Source organism: Ambystoma mexicanum, chromosome 2q (genome assembly GCF_040938575.1).
Source record: "Ambystoma mexicanum isolate Mex_15411 chromosome 2q, UKY_AmexF1_1, whole genome shotgun sequence".
In the NCBI taxonomy this organism is placed as follows: Eukaryota; Metazoa; Chordata; class Amphibia; order Caudata; family Ambystomatidae; genus Ambystoma; species Ambystoma mexicanum.
The window spans coordinates 406,386,827-406,404,248 of NC_090924.1; the positions used below are offsets into that span (position 1 = coordinate 406,386,827).

Sequence of the window (17,422 nt, forward strand, 5' to 3'; positions counted from 1 at the left end):
GGAATCTTCAGTGACTGCAAATTTGGGCCTAATTGCTTGATTGTCATTTTGTGGTGATACCTCTTGTCGGTTGAAGTCTCTTAAGCGCTGGTACAACTGTCTTGGTTGACTTAGCAGTTTTTAAACAAACTGGAGCGCCTTTTTCTTGTGTTATTGATGGTGATGTTGTACTTACACTGCCATTTGACGGCGCCCAGGCTGCCGATGGTTTTTTGGGGATTTCCTGCCTCGATGGCCTTTTTGGTGTCAGAAGGGAAGTGTCATCCAAACAAGTCACGTTGTTGTCAAACAAGAGATTTGCTGTTTTGTTTTTTTTGTTGGCGTTAAGCCTTCCCAGGCCCAGTGAGTGATATCTGAAGTGGACAATGGGCAGGTCATAAAAAGTTTTGGTTGTGAGTCTGATGCCAAAGCCTCTGTTTGAATACTTTGGTCTGTAAATTTTCGAGGACCAAGGTTCATTGTAGTCGAGTGTTTTTAGCCAGCTAAGTTAAAGTGGTTTGTTTGATCCAAGGTAGAATGGGCGTTTTGTCGACGTTCCAGGGCATTTATATATCCTTCGAAGTAGATGAGCTTGGAATGCATCATTGCAAAAATTGAGGTGTGGTCCTTGAGGGTGTTGTAAATGGACTCAAAGTTTGCAAAAGGGGGCCAAGGCTATTGTGTCCAATGACATGATTGAAAACATGTCAGGCTTTTTGGATGGTGTTTCTTTTGAAGAGGTATGGGAATAAATAAATAAATAAATAGATAAATAATCGCTCAGCCTTCTTGAGTTAGGTTGGTAAGGAGTCGAAGGTGGCTGTGGTGGCCTGCCATGTTGTGAAAGTTTTTGCTGCATAGTTTCTAGTATGTGTCGCGGCTCAAAGACCACTTGGAGATCCAGGTTTAAGTTTTTTTTGGGGATTCGGGCATGGTAATCAGGGGAAATATGTCCGTCAGTGTTTCCCTGGCAGCCCTCCTGGTACAAGTTGAATTGACCTGTCTGGTCCAAAATGTTTATCGAGTTTGCCGAAGCTTGAGCTAAACCCAAAAGTGAGCTCGCCTTTGTGGGTTTTGGATGGTGTTTTCCCACAGGCGATCAGGAGTAGGAGCCAGGTCATTTGGAGATATGCAGCTTGTAGAATGATTGTTAGGAAAGACCCCCCTTTTCGACTCTTGTGTGATTTAAGGACGGGGTGGTTGCAGAAGCCAAAGTTTCCAGGTTTTGAGAAAAAGGGCGAGGTGCATGGGTAGCCAGGGCACATCCAAAATGCCATCTTGGGCTTTTAGGTTTCTGGTTCGTGAGGATAGTTGTTTCATTTACTGTGATTCAGGATTTCATACCCACCTGGGGATCCAAGAGTGCTTCCAGTAGGTCTGCATCTGAGATCTCACCTGGGCTGTTCTGTTTCCGCCTGTTCCGTTTTAGGAAAAAGTTTTTTAACAAATTTTCCAAGGCAGCAGAAGTTGCCATTGTTGTCAATGGCCCTCTCTTTGATGATCTTTTTGTTTTTGCCCCTTTAGTTTGTGTGATGTTTTCCTTCCGTTTATTTAAGAGCCCGTAATGAGGTACTTCAGTTCTTGGCAGAAAGCCAAGACGTTTTGATCTCGATTGTTGTGTCGACAATTGCTTAGGTTTCGTCCCTGATGGAGCAGGGAGGCACATTTTCCTCCAAGATTAAGTCATTTCGTGCTGTCTCTTTTGAGGATTTGTCGGTATCCGGAGATGACGAGAGCAACCTGTTATGTGGACTAGGCTTGTGAATCAAGGTTTTCACAGTCTGGGGGGCACTTGGACTTGCACCCTCAGCTAAGTGAGTCACAGTGTCACGGGCAAGCCCCCCTCCTCCCTCGTTGTTATCCTTGCTAGGGCAGGGCTGAGCGTCTTTCCAGTCGACAGGCTCCTCCCTGTCGTGCGTTTTCATGCCAGTCCTGTCATTTGGAACTGCCCCTGATGTGCGTTGGTCGGATCTTTCTCTTCTACGACGATGTTTGGGGTGGCCTCAACCAAGCATTGGATTTCCTGTCTGAGCCTGGCGCACTCCCAAGACCTCTCGTCTGCGGGCACAGCCAAACCTCCTGAGAGATGGGCGCAGAATGCTATTGGCGAGAGGCACGGGGGCTGGACACTGAGTCTCAGGACCAAGGCCGGAGGGGATCGGCTGAGGTAAGGCATTCAAGGGGCGAGACAAGGAGGCAGGAGCCCCTTCCACTTCAACTCTGTCCTGTTTTCCAGGGGACCGTCCATTTTGTGGGATTTCTCCCCAAAGCTGTTTGGATACATGCTTCTCTAGTGCACTTTTAGGCGCACGGACAGAAGACTTTGTTGGATGTAGCGAGTTTTGTAAGGTGCCTGCGTGCCACTTTGTTAGTGATGATAGTGTTTGTGGAGGCACGCTCATACCTGTAACGGCACTTGAAGGGCGAAAGCTGCGTAGTCAGCAACGGTCCTCCTCCCGACTTATACCGTTGATTTCTTCACGGGAGGTCGTCCCAGGGGGCGACCCCTCCACTGCCCTCCCTGCCATAGACTGCCACAGACTGTCCGCTCCGTGGCCGCTGCGCTGGTTTAGTGAGGCTTTGTAAGTGACTCCGCCTCTCAAAGCAACAAAGACTGGAGGTAGACTTCCAAGTAGGGACTGCCGCAGACTGTCCACTCTTCGACCACTGCTATAGTGATATTTAGCCACAAATAAATAACTATGGTTATACATACTGTCTAAGTGTAATCTGTGATTCCCATTGTGTGTACTCATTGTGGACCCTTTACAAGCTCACCAACTCTTGAGACAGCCTAGACCCTCGTCACTTGCTACCTTGAACTGTTTTGGCTACAGCTCCCCAGAGTTGTCCCTGTTATAATATAGGTTGGCCTTCTACACATCTGTCCACCAGGCCAGAGTATAGAACATCAGTCCTAACAGAAAACAGCCGTGTAAGTAACAAGTTACTTACCTGTAACTATTGTCCTCCAGCATGGGTCTGGCATGGACTCACATGCACATCAATATTCCCAGTCGTCATGCCGGGAATCCTCTGTAAAAGAAAAAACAGTTTCACTTTCAAACTGTATTTCTCCTCTAAACCAATCACTGAGCTCTGGGTCATACTCCCCCCCCCCCCCTCCCCAGACAATGACTGCCCTCTCCCTAAGCCCCTCCTCTGGCAGCCATGTTCAGATATGGTAAGCACGTAAAGTGGCAGTATAACCACGAAGAGCCGTAGAGGGGACGGCCGGAGGGTTCCCATGCAAATTCATGCCAGACCCATTCTGGAGAAGAATAGTTAAAGGTAAGTAAGTTGTTCCTTCTTCAGCATGGGGTCTGGCATGGATTCACATGCTCATGAATAAATAATACATAGCAGTACAACATTACACAACCACGGGAGGTGACAGGGCTCAACAGAAGCAAAGACTCTTACCTTTGGAACAGGCTCATTATCAAGCAAACAGATTGCGTAGCACTGCTTGGCCGACCCTGGACTCCTTTCCGGAAACACGGTTGACGCAGTAGAATCTTATGAAGGTGTGTGTGGACCTCCACATAGCAGCCATGCAGATATCCAGCAGGGGCACACCAGACAGGAATGTTGTTGTCGCAGCCATCGTTCTGGTGGAAGGGCTCTCGGACGGCCGGGCTGCCGTCAGTTTGCCAACCGGCAAAAGTTCACAAATAGTTGAGACATCTTCTGGAAACTCTTTGTGCGTGCCACACAGAACATCAGAGCACGAGCCACATCCAGCGAGTGCAAAGTCCTTTCCGCTGGCGACAATGGTTTTGGAAAGAACACAGGCAACACCAAAGGCTTGTTGAGGCGGAATTCCGACGGAATCTTTGACATGAAGGAGGGGTGCGTCCGTAGCAACACCCTCATGTAATGAAAATTCAAATAAGGATGTTTGCAGGAAAGGGACTGAATCTCACCTATCATCATGCAGAGGTGGTGGCCACGAGGAAAGCAGTTTTCCATGAGAGGAACTTGAGAGGGGCTTGAGGCATAGGCTCAAAGGGGGCCCCCATGTGCCTCGTCAGTACCATGTTGAGTTCCCACGCCGGGTCAGGCAACTTCACCAGTGGTAACGATTGAAACAGTGCTTTGAGGTACTTCTTGATGAGACAGTGGGGCCAAAGAGAAAACCGTCTTGGAGACCTGGTGTAGCGGGAGATAGCCGCCAGATACACCCTGATAAAGGCATGCGCCATCCCCGATTTAGCCAAGGACAACAAGTACGGAAGTATCTGCAGGGCCGTGACCCTAAGAGAGTTGATCTTCTGCGTCCGGCACCAAGATGCAAAAAGCGTCCACTTGTGCCCGTAGGACCTAAGAGTCAACAACACTCTGGCATTGGCAAGGACCTCCTTGCAGTCCGCTGGCAACTCGTACCCTCCGGATTCTAAGGCTGCAAGAGCCAAGCCTTCAGGTTCAGCGACCTTGGGTGGTGATGGAACAAGTTACTTACCTGTAACTGTTGTTCTCCAGCATGGGTCTGGCATGGATTCACATGCTCATGAATTCCCCGTCGTCAGGCTGGGAATCCTCGGTAAAGAAAAAACCAGTATCAGTTTCGTTTCTGATCTGTCTTTCGTAGTAATAACCAATCACTGGTCTCTGCGTCATACTGACCACAGCCAATGACTGCCCTCTACCTAAGCACCGCCTCTGGCAGCCATCTTCAGATTTGGAAGCACGTGAAGTGGCAGTATGACCAAGTGAAGAGCCGCAGAGGGGTAGGCGGGAGGGTTCGCATGTGAATCCATGCCAGACCCATGCTGGAGAACAACAGTTACAGGTAAGTAACTTGTTCCTTCTCCAGCATGGGGTCTGGCATGGATTCACATGCTCATGAATAAAGAATACATAGCAGTACACACATGCACAACCACGGGAGGTGGCAAAGGCTCAACATTAAGCATCACATCAACTCAACATTAAGCATCTTACCTCCTCACCAGGCTCACCTCAGGCGAACAGGTTGCGCAGCACTGCTTGGCCGACCCTGGACTCCTCCCTGGAATCCCGGTCGACGCAGTAGAATTTCGTGAAGGTGTGCGTCGACCTCCACGTAGCAGCCCTGCATATGTCCAGCAGGGGCACACCAGATAGGAACGCCGTGGTAGCTGCGATCGCTCTGGTGGAATGGGCTCTCGGACGGCCAGGCAGCGGTCGGTTTGCCAACCGGTGACAGCACATGATACAGCCGGAGAGCCATCTGGAGATGGAAGCCTTCGAGAGAGCCTTCCCCTGATTGACAGGTCCAAAGTTCACAAAGAGTTGTGACGTCTTCCGAAAACCCTTCGTGCGGTCCACGTAGAACTTCAGCGCTCTAGCTACATCCAGCGAGTGCAAAGTCCTCTCAGCCGGCGACGAAGGCGACGGGAAGAACACAGGTAACACCAAGGGTTCGTTGAGATGGAAGTCCGACGGTACCTTGGGCATGAAGGAGGGGTGCGTCCTGAGCACTACCCTCGTGTCGTGGAAAGTCAAGTACGGGGCCTTGCAGGAAAGGGCCTGGATCTCTCCCACTCGTCGTGCGGAGGTGATGGCCACAAGAAAAGCTGTTTTCCACGATAGAAACTTCAACGGGGCCGAGTGCAGAGGCTCGAACGGAGGTCCCATGAGCTTGGTCAGCACCACGTTGAGCTCCCACGCCGGGGCCGGAGCCTTCACCGGCGGGAACGATCTGAACAGTCCCTTCATGAACTCTTTCACCAGACGATGAGACCACAAGGACGTCCGCCCCGTGGTTCTGGTGTATCGGGAGATCGCAGCAAGATGAATCTTGATGGACGCGTGTGCCAGACCAGCTTTGGCCAGCGTCAGCAGGTACGGCAGTACTTGGGGAGCCGTAATCCGTAGAGGGTTAATCTTCTGTGCGTGGCACCAGACAGAGAACCTCTTCCATTTGTGTCCGTAGCATTTAAGAGTCGAGGACGCCCTGGCCTTTGCAAGAACCTCTCTGCAATCGGCCGGTATGTCGTATCCTCCAAACTCTAGCGCTGCAGGAGCCAGGCCTGCAAGTTCAGCGACTTCGGGTCGTGGTGGAGGATGGCGCCTCCTTCCCTGGAGAGTAGATCCGCGTCCGCCGGCAGCTTGATCGGCGGGGACGCTGACAAGTCCAGCAAGTCCGGGAACCATATCTGCCTCGGCCACGCAGGTGCGACGAGGATCATCCTGCACCGTGACCTCTTGAGCTGGTTGACGAGCCGGATTAGCAGAGGCAAGGGAGGGAACGCGTAGAGGAACAGGCCCTCCCAGGGGAACGAGAAAGCATCGCCCATGCTCCTCGTCTGGGGAAACCTGCTGACGAACCTCCGGCACTTGGTGTTCGTCGCCGTCGCGAACAGGTCGATCTGGGGTGTGCCCCACTGTCGGAAGAGGCGATCCACCAGATCCTGCCGTAGTTCCCACTCGTGGCACGAGCGCAGCTCCCTGCTGAGTGAGTCGGCGATGGTGTTTTTTATCCCTGCCAGATGAAACGGCACCAGAAAAATCCCTTGGGCGACGGCCCAATGCCACAGGTCCTGCGCCTCATTGGACAGCGCTGGGGACCTGGTTCCGCCCTGTTTCCTGATGTAAAACATGGTGGTGGTGTTGTCGGTGAAGATCCTCACCACCTTGCCCTTGAGGGACGGAAGGAAGGACCTGAGGGCCCAAAACACTGCACGGAGCTCCAGGACGTTGATATGCAGGGACTTCTCCGTCGGGAGCCAGAGTCCCCTTGCGTGCAGATTTTCGGTGTGCGCTCCCCACCCTTCCAGGGAGGCATCCGTGGTCACAGTCTCCTGGTGGGCTGGGGTCTGGAAGTCCATGCCCGCCGTCAGATGCGCGCGGGTGCCCCACCACCGTATCGCTCGTCGGAAGCTCTCGTCGAGCTTGATCCTTTCCTCGAAGCTGCCCGTCGTCTGGATCCAGCGCGCATCCAGGAATTCTTGCAACGGGCGCATCCGGAGCCTGCACATGGGAATGAGGTAGATGCAGGAAGACATCATCCCGAGGAGGGACTTGATGGACCTCACTTTGGCCGCGTCGGCCACCAACATCCGTTGCACCTTGCCCAAGATGGTCCTGGTCCTCTCCTCCGACGGGGAGGCCAGAAGGGACACTGTGTCGAGCCTCGCTCCCAGAAACAGTGCGACTTGCGCGGGCACCAGGTGGGATTTGGCGTAGTTCACGGAGAATCCCAGGTCCGTGAGGAGTTGGACGGTCCTTGCCGTGTGGACCACGGCGAGCTCCCTCGTCTTGGCGCGGATGAGCCAGTCGTCCAGGTAGGGGTAGACGTGAATCCCCTCGCGGCGCAGCTGCGCCGCCACCGGTGCGAGGCACTTGGTGAATACCCTGGGTGCCGACCGTAGTCCGAAGGGAAGGGCTTTGAACTGGTAATGACGCCCTTGGACCACGAACCTGAGGAATTTTCGGTGCCCCTTTAGGATGGGAATGTGGAAGTAGGCATCCTCCAAATCCAACGACGATAGGAAGTCTCCTTCCTCCAGCTGACCCAGGACGTGCTGGAGGGTGACCATCCGGAACTTCTGCGCCTTGATGAACTTGTTCAGACGTCGCAGGTCTAGGATGGGGCGCCATCCTCCCGTCTTCTTCTTCACGAGGAAGTATCTCGAGTAGACTCCGGAGCCCCGAAGCCTCTTTGGGACGAGTTCGATGGCGCCCTTCCTGAGCATCGCCTTTACCTCCAGGAGAAGTTGAGGGACGTGAAGTTCTTTCCTGGCCACGGGGGGGGACGCGCGGGCACCTTCTTTGAAACTCGAGCGCGTGGCCCCGGGCCAGGGCGTCGAGCACCCAACGGTCGGTGGAGATGGACTCCCACACGCTGACGAAGCCCGCCAGCCGGCCTCCCACCGGGGTGCTTCGGTGGGGGCCCGACCCCACGGCCGGTTCAATCCTGCTTGGACGCGGCCTTGCCGCCTTGACCTCCTTGGCGACGACGGCGGGGTCCGCTAGACTTGCCTCGTCCTCTGTAGGCCTCTTGCGACGACGAGCGGGCCGCTTGACGGTAGGAAGTGAAACCGCCGCCGGAACCTTTGGAGGCGCCCTTGCCTCCGCTGCTCCGAAAGGGCGTCCGTCGTTGCTGCAGAACTCCAAGGGCCCGGGCCGTCTCAGTATCCGCCTTGATGGCCTGAAGGGAATCGTCCACTGTCTTCCCAAACAGGTTGTTCCCGTCGAAGGGCATGTCCAGGACTCTGGTCTGGACGTCCTGCCGGAAGTCCGTAGCTTTGAGCCATCCACGACGTCGAAGGCAAACGCCGTTGCCCAGCTGGCGGAACCCAGTGTCGGCGATGTCCGTCGCCACGGTGATGGCGTGGTCCGAGGCCACCTCACCTTCCTGCAGGATCTCCAGGGCCTCCGCCCTCTTGTCGTCCGGCAGAAAATCCAGCAGGGGAGCTATCTTGTACCAGAGCTCCCTGTCGTAGCGAGCCACGATAGCCAAGGCGTTGGCCGCTTTAATCGTCGTCGCTGCCGACGAGATGACTCTACGTCCCATAGCATCCAATTTCTTTCCCTCGCCGTCCGGCGGGGAAGTCGATGTGGAGGCCGCACCCCCCCCGCTTTCTTCCTGGCTGCCGCGGAGACGACGGAATCCGGGGTAGGCTGCGCCCGGAGGCATAGGGGGGCCGTGTCCGGGACCCGGTACTTTTTCTCGTACCGGTCTCTTCTAGCTGGCGTCGTGGAAGGGTTCTTGAGGAGGGAAAGGCCCTCATCCCAAATGTCGTCCAACAGAGGCACTGCGAGGACCGTCTTCCTCTTGGCCTCGCGCCGCTGATAAAGGAAGCCTTCCTTTTTCTTCTCCTCAGGGCAGAGTTGGAAAAGCTCGGAAGCCCTGGAGATCATGGAGTGGAAAGATCCGATCTCGTCGGGCGGAGAAGCCCTGGTGGGAGGCGACGACGGAATATCCTCGTCGTATGCCTCGTCGTCCGTACCCGTCGCTGCCGTGTCAGTCCCCGTATCATCCCCTCGGGTGGACGGGGAGGAGGGCTGGACGGGGCGCGACGGTTGAAAAGGAGGTGGTGGATGGATCCTTCTTTTCTTGGTAGGGGGAACACCAGAAGGTCCCGGTTCTGGATCCCCCGACGGGAGAGGTTCCTCCGTTGGTAACGGTAGCCTCGTCCTTATCTCGGAGCATAAGGACTGTATGGCCAACAAAATGGCCGCCGAGTTGTCTTGCGGCGCTGGCAGAGGGGAATCCGACGGGCGAGCAGGGGCCCCGTCGGTATCCTCGACGATGTCGTCGTCGTCACCTGGGTCGGGGTCCATTCCGACGGGCTGGCCTTCTTCCACGCCTAGGCCGTGGCTTAAGACCTCGATCAGCTCCTCTTCTGAGGTTGAGGCCGAATCTACGACGACGCCCTGCCCCCCCTTCTTCTTCCCCACGGAGGGTTTCACGGGGGTCCTATCGATGGGCACAAAAGAAGACTCCCTCCGAGGAGGCAGGGAGATTCTGGGCCCCGAGGTCGCCACCACTGGTGCAGCCTCCACAGGCTGAGCCAGGGCCGCCGCGACCGTTTCGATAGAGGGCTTGGTCGGATGGATCAAGGCCTTCACCACCTTAGGTGCGCTAACCGCCTTATCCTTGAGGGAGGGGGCACTGCCACGCTCCTCCTCTGCCTTAGAGCTCGACCGGGGCCTCTCCAGGAGCTTCGCCGGGTGCTCGGCCTTCCTCTTACCCGACCCAGAGCGTTGGCTCGTGGTTGATGGTGCCGGGGAGGGTGCGCCCTGCCTGGCGCCCGTAGAGCCCGACCGTTCGGCGCTCCCGGTGCCAGCGGACTAGCGGTGCTTAGCCTTATGTTGGGCCCCCGTCGCCGGGGCGCCCTCAAAGGTCTTAGAAGACCGCTCGGATTTCTTCTTCTTCTCGCCAGACGGGCTCTTACCCTCCAGCCAGTTGGCGAGACGTTGATGGCGGTCCTTCATGGTCCGTTCCGACATGTTGCCGCAAAACGCACAGTCCTTCTCCACGTGCGTCTTGTCCTCATGAAGGCAGTAAAGGCAGAAAGAGTGTTCGTCCTCCTTAAAGACGTTCTGCAGCTGGCATCCAGGGCAGACCCTGAACAGCTTTCCGGGCGTCGAGCTTCCCTTCTCCTGGGCCATCTCCGAGACCGGGCCTGAGAAGCTTCTGGAGTCCTCCGAAGTGTAGCTCGACGAAATCTTCACCCTTGAGGGGCACAGACGAATCCGACACGGGTCCCCGTTGATCGGATGTAGGATCGGTGGAGCTTGAGGCTCTTTTGACCGAAAGAATCGAAGTTTTTTGTGAAAAAGCGCGAAAAATAACACTAACGCTCGAGAGCAATAGCACGAGGATCCCAACACATGAACGTGCGGTAAAAATCTGAAGATGGCTGCCAGAGGCGGTGCTTAGGTAGAGGGCAGTCATTGGCTGTGGTCAGTATGACGCAGAGACCAGTGATTGGTTATTACTACGAAAGACAGATCAGAAACGAAACTGATACTGGTTTTTTCTTTACCGAGGATTCCCAGCCTGACGACGGGGAATTCATGAGCATGTGAATCCATGCCAGACCCCATGCTGGAGAAGTAGGATTTCGCCTCCTTCCCTGGCGAGCAGATCCGCAACCACTGGCAGCTTGACCGGGCGTGATGTTGACAGGCTGAGAAGATCCGGGTATCAAATCCACTTCGGCCATGCTGGCATGACTGATGACTCACAGCAGGAGAGGCAACAGACGGAACGCCTACAGGAACAACAGGAACAGGCTTTCAGACAGGAAGGAAAACACATCCCCCATGCTCTTCAGCTGGTGGAACCTGCTTGCGAATTTGGGACATTTGGAATTCATCGATGTCGCAAACAGATTGATCTGGGGTCTACCCCACTTCAGGAAGAGGTGGTCCACATGATCCTGTCGAAGTTCCCAATAAGTCGAACCCCATATGAGGTGATATAACATACAAGGGGGAGAAATTCGCATTACTGGGCAACATGTAGAGGCCATGCAGAGCTTAGAAGTAGATGCCTGACACTAGAAAAACTAGTCCGCGACTCCATTTTGTATTTAGGCCTAGAAGGGATAGAACTGCAGGCCCACGTTGTTTACGTACCTGGTCCACAAGTACTAGTTTCTGTGCAAACACACTGACTACGTACAAGCCCTGTTCCCACAGAAGTCAATTTCCCTTCGTCCCGCCAGTGTTGCGAATATTTAGTATCTTCTAAAAGAATGTGCCCTGCAAGAGCGTGAGAAAACACCAGGCTCCACGCTGCGTCCATTCATCTCCACTATACTGCCATTAGGCCTCTAACCCTCAACCAGCCAGGCCAGAGCCGGCCTCACACCACTAACTCGATCGCCAGAGCTTTGAATTCTTGATAAGCAAGAGACCCCCAGGTCCTAACCCCGATAAAGTGTCCACCAAAGATATAAGCATGTGCGACTGTATTTCTACTTGGCAACAACACACTTCCCTTATAACACAAAGTACCAGGAGGGATGCATTAAAAGTCAAACCCAAGGGGGGAGACCTTGAGTGCGGGAACTGCGGTATCAATGAAGTCCTGAATGTGTGGGTCAGCACAACTATTTTATCCTCCCTTCTCCCTGGTATCATTTCCCATCCCACCCAATTGCTACCACAATGAGTGAATATTGAGTCTTAGCTTGTTTAGTTTAGATAGGAACAATGTATTTTATGTGTGCTACGACCTTCACCGTGAGGATGAACCCAGCTGACCCACATGGATCCAGACAGACGGGGAAGAGCCAGCCAATTCCCCTTGGCATCCCCTATGGAGCAAGTCCATGTGTATGGCGTCTCCAATCAGTGGCCCCGAATTGTACTATATGGTGTGACGTATTTTGAGTTTATAAACCATTGTTTGTAATTATACTGGTCAGAGCGCTCTCGAGCAGCAGAGTCCTTTGCTGATACTTGTATTCTGTACGAATAATCCTTGTTATCCTTGCAAAGCTATCCCCTGGCCTCTTTCCCTAGTGGGCTGCCTTTACTCTGGAGTGTGCGTAAAAAGGAACTGGTCTTCAATGGTCCCGAGTGCGGACTTCTGAATTCTTCAATAAAAATTCGATGATTTTTGCCCTTGAGGGGCATTGAAATTCTCTGACAAATGGATCCCCGCTTGTCAGCCGATGTAGAGAGAGAGCACACAGGCTCTGTTTGACAAAACATCAAACTTTTTACCGAAAAAGAGTGAAAAACGTAGATTAACTCACAGAGCAAAACACAAGGACTCCCAACACCTGAACGTGCAGTAAAAATCTGAAGATGGGAGGGGTTTAGGGAGAGGGCAGTCATTGGCTGGGGCAGTATGACCCAGAGCTCAGTGATTGGTTTAGAGGAGAAATACAGTGTGTAAGTGAAAGTGAAACTGTTTTTTCTTTTACCAAGTATTTCCAGCCTGACGACGGGGAATATTCATGAGCATGTGAATCCATGCCAGACCCCATTGCTGGAGAATTTGTTTTATCCGCGTTGTGACCAAAGTGCGGGCTCCAAGCCGCTTTCCGCTACATTTCACTCCGGCGCTGAATTCACTCAATGCATGTAATCACCTGCTCAGCCAAGCTGCATGCGGCCCCTCTCCCCTGGTGGCAGCCTCTCTGCTTCGCCAGGCCCAGGCTCTGTGCCATCCTGCTGGGCAGCACTGCACCCAGTAGCAGCGATGAGTGTGCCCAATGGCAAGGGCTCCGACCCTCATCATGGGTCCTAGGAATGCTCGACACGGTAGGGAGTCATGATGGTCCAGTCCCTGCTGCCCTCCCGACTCACAGGACATGCACCAAAGGTGCACCCTCGCGGCTCCCGGGGTCTCTCACTGAAGGCAAACGCAGCTCTCAACACTGCAACAAGTATCTTGGTCCTGGAGAGGCTAAACAGTCCGGGATCTCTGCAGCCACCGCACAGCTGGTAGCTCAATGTTAGGAGCAACGTTTTCAGCACCACAAGGCTGCACAGCGGCCCACCGCCAGCAAGACCAAACTTCCCAATGCAGAGCTTCACCAGAGAGCCGCCATCTTCAGGGTCTTGAGCGCCCCCTCAATATTTATTCTTTTTAATGGTTAACAAAGACAGAACCACACCAGGGGTTTCCTTACCGAAAATTTTGATCAGCAATGTAGAAAGGTGGCACAAAGGTGGCATACTGTTACCAAATGTGAAACCCCACTCCACATCCCTCAGCCATTTCAAGGAAAAAGTATGAGGGTGATTGTTATATTTTTTCTACTAGTGTGGGTTTGGAGACCAACCTACAGTGGACATGCAGGGATTCCACTGAACTAGATCAAAGGTTCTATGTTAAATTTCTGCTTTTTGAAGGCAGCACAGAAAAAAAGACAGATTTATTTCAGTTGATTTGAGTGGCCTTCAAACAAGAAGCCGAAATAGCTACAATTCGGGGGTTTCACCCACAGCTACCTTTTCCTTCTTATCCCCTACCTCCCTCAATGGCTCCTTTCGCCCCAAGCATACCCACTGAATCCCCCACCACATTCAGACACACGCACATACACACACAACCAGTTATATCTATCCCCTGCCCCTCCCTTCACAAATATTGCTTTTACACACACACAATATCACTTACACAGTCACCTGGGTCCTGATGTGCCTATCAGCCTCTGCTCGCACTCGTGTGTGTCACAAGGGCTGACAGTTTGATTTAGAAAGACCGCTCTGATCGGTACCCCTAAATCGTTCTTTTTTTAGAAATTGATTATTAGTAATTGCTTTTTTCACTTAGCACCAGATCAAAACCTTCACTGGTAAATGTGACTGAGCAGTAAGGCTTTGTCTAAGGAAGGGAGATAATCGCATAAGGGGAGGGATCCAGCAAGATGTTGATTCTGGCCTCCGCATTCAACCTCATGCTACCAGAAGATGAGAGGACCACGACCTCAGGCATCCTGATGAATGACTGCCTCTTTTCAGCAACCCACTAAGATGAAGGAGCACGGCAGATGCAGCATTAGTGCAACAGACTTATGTTGACCAACACAAGGGTCAGCTGGCAACTCAAGAGGAACAAAGGGCCTAGGCTCCAGCCGCCACACTGCCCAGCAGCTAAGAGCAATAGGAGAGCCATGAGGATGAATGTCCCACGAAGAAGTCATACAGCAAAGGAGCAAAATAATTAAAAGGTAGCTATATGTCCAGGCAAGGAAGGTGTCCCCTTTCTGGATGTGCAGACCACTAAGTATTGGTTCCACACGATTCAGTAGTGTGCTAAAACAAGTGCAAGACAGTGAGTGGACTGTGCCAGTCGGTTCAAGGGAGAGGTCGAGTCAGGGAAGATAATCACCTCAACACATTTTTCTCTAGTCAAGAGAGGCAGAGCTTCACCTTTTTGAGTCTGGATGCAGCAATGAAGGCTTCAGACTAAGGATGATTCAGATTGAACGCCAGTGGTTGACTACCAAACGGCTGCACATTAGCTCCAGATACCACACCCCAGCCATCGCAATGTGTGTAGCTTTCATTTTTTTAGTTGCCATCCAATCTATGATGCCCAGCTCAACACCATTTATGACTGCACTGAATGAATGAATTAATGAGGGTTAGGGTATCTGAAACCTTTACCTTTCCAAAAACAGTTTCCATTCCTATAGCTCTCCTTTGTTGGCTCTGCACAGGTGCAGTGAAATGAGATGACCATATATGGCCTTTCCTGCTGCCAAACCGGGGACAAAGCCATTAGTTTAAAAGATAATTGTTAAAAAAAACAAAAAACAATATAGGCATGTTGGCTACTACGCAGTCAAACAAGGTACCCTTGCTGTAAAACAAAGGTGCACAGCAGTGCACTATAAAACAAAAATTCACAGACCAGGCTATCTTGGATACACTGCATAAGTTAGAAAACCCACGCAGAGCAAAGACAAGTAGAGGACTACATTAACTGCACTGTCAGCCAAATGGGCTAGTCAATGCTGTTCAAACTGATGAGTAACAATGGGACTTGAGGTTGAAAAATAACTTCACTTAGTCAAAAAGAATCCAGGAACACAGAAAAAGCCAGCAAATATGTGGGCATTCTGATCAAATTTGGCTACAAAACAGCAAAAAGAAAAAAGTCCTCCTGAACAGTCAAATGGAGAAGGCACAGCTTTCGGTGAGCGACGTAAGATCTATTAAAACGTTTCCAGTTTTTCTATTGACTTTTCATACACTTGGGTCTCTTATGTACTTTTCCACCTACCAACGTGCTCTATTGTATGCAATGGCATATAGATGGTGTTTTCTACAAACACATATAGATAGAAAAATAAAGAAAATGCTGATGAAAAAATTGAGAAATATATATTTTGCTGCTTTAATGTACATTTTTTAGAGATGACGAAATTGGACTGGTTGTGAAATAGGTAAGGGAAAATTTCACCTAAATCCAAGAAAACCTGCTGTAGAGATGCAGGTGGTAGAGTAGAGATTGAGTGGTATGGCAGGTTAGGAGATGAGGGCTAAGGCTTCCCCCACTGAGTCATTTCGATAAAAAGAGGCAGGTCACCTCACTGGCTGCTGTCAGGCAACCGGAAACGCCCCCAACCACTTACCCCCTTTTAAAACACAATGATCAGGTCTTAGCCATTTGTAACTAACAATCTTAGGCAGAGGGGCTTAGGGGCTGTACTCACTCCATTCCCTGAGCAGTTTGACGGGCAACATCAATTAGCTGGAACATGTCAAAACGCGTTTCGTTCACATGCAGGTGGTGGTACAGACTGCTACCCTCGCACCATTGCGTGATGATGGCAAAGGTGGGTTTTGTCATGAATCCCATGAACAGCAAGATGTTCACGTGGCGTGTCTTCCTGCCAAAAAACAAGAGAGGAAGAGTTACTTCAAGCAAATTAGCACAATATGCATGACAGATATAACTGTATGTTGGACTAGACAGAGGATCACAGGATTAATCATCTGCTGGAGCTCCATTAAGATCTGTCCACTAGGTCCCGTCCCGCTACTGTAGATAACTCAGGAGCATTTTTCCAAACAGGCTAAGGAACCAGCGAAAAAAGGAAAGAGCACCCTGGTTTAGACCACTGTCCATACAGGTCATGTCATGAAAGTAATATCTAAATCTTCACTTTTAGGGAGATTTCTTTAGGGCCCAGCTATATCAGCCTATCTTGCCATTACTCTGAATATCCACGAGTATAGCTGTTCAGTCAAGGTAAATTGTTTAGAAGGTGAGAAAATATACGTCCACATAATATATTAGTCAAAATATCTTATTTATCTAAAGTAAATGACTTCCATACACACACACACACTAGACCACACAGGATCTACAATGTATTTGGAGTGATGCAAAGAATGACTGCCCCTTTAAAGCTAGCAACCACAATAGGACACAATGGCCCAAAAGAAACCAATGGTCCAATGCAAGTTAATAGAGTTAAGTAGTAGGTCTGCACCTGCGGCCCTGCAGAGAAAAGGATCCCAAACAAGATCTACAGATGGATGCGAGAACCCCACTGAAGAGATCTAGTCACCTGGTCGACTCATCAATTTGCATAGAGGAGCTGTGACATCACCATGCAGGGATACAACAGTTCTGGTCCGGGTGTGCAGGTGTCAACAGGCAAACCCTACAACTTCAGAAAGCAAGGCACTCTCACCCAGTGCAAAATCTCTCTGTTACCATCGATTGTGCGGTCTCATTAAAAACACAAACTGACATGACCACCAAAACAGCATGATACCAGGTTGTTTCGCCTTTAATCCCGCTCCAGGTTTTAGAACAGTTGCCCAAGCCCTAGTCCTCGCCAATCTGGACAGTGGCAAGAAAGGCTCTTTAAGCAGCAGTCCAAGAAGCCATCTTGCCCCCCCCTGAAAGCTGTCCACCAACCTGCAACAAGCCTCAGCACAGAACTAACAAAATGTCATCACAACACCCCATCCCCAAGGACCTGTAACGGCTAACCTTTCAAGCATGAATCATGTTCGAAACAGCCTGCATCACCCCCAAAGCAGTCACAACCACGAAACACCAGTATACCTGGCTGAGAAGCTCACTACTTCCAGACTCCACCCCCAGAGTTAATTTTGGAAATTCACCTTCACAAATTGTTGCTCAGTGGTGGCATAAGGTCTTTGACACTCACTGGAGTGATCCCATAGTCCTTGGTACAACAAACTAAGCTTTAAAAGATTTAGGCCTGAAGTTATATAACCTATATTGCAGTATGGAAACACACAATATTACATGCACTAGTCTCTTGTTATGCAGAAAGTTGATTATTTGAAAAGGGTTTTGAGAAGGATTTGCCTACCTTTGTTAACAAAAGTAACTTAGTGCAGAAGGATCAAGTTACTTACCTGTAACTGTTGTTCTCCAGCATGGGTCTGGCATGGATTCACATGCTCATGAATATTCCCCGTCGTCAGGCTGGGAATCCTCGGTAAAGAAAAAACCAGTATTAGTCTTTCGTAGTAGTAGCCAATCACTGATCTCTGC

At 51.4% G+C, this 17,422-nt stretch overlaps 1 protein-coding gene across 3 annotated transcripts in view; it reads right to left on the reverse strand.

The window, feature by feature from the left end:
- The window catches only part of ARAF (A-Raf proto-oncogene, serine/threonine kinase), a 1,000,066-nt gene that overhangs the window by 328,249 nt on the left and 654,395 nt on the right, over window positions 1-17,422 (reverse strand). For all 3 annotated transcript variants that reach the window (XM_069647431.1, XM_069647429.1, XM_069647432.1), the window contains exon 11: window positions 15,597-15,773. In XM_069647431.1, coding sequence (XP_069503532.1) covers window positions 15,597-15,773 — 177 coding nt within the window. The remainder of the gene's footprint in view (window positions 1-15,596; window positions 15,774-17,422) is intronic.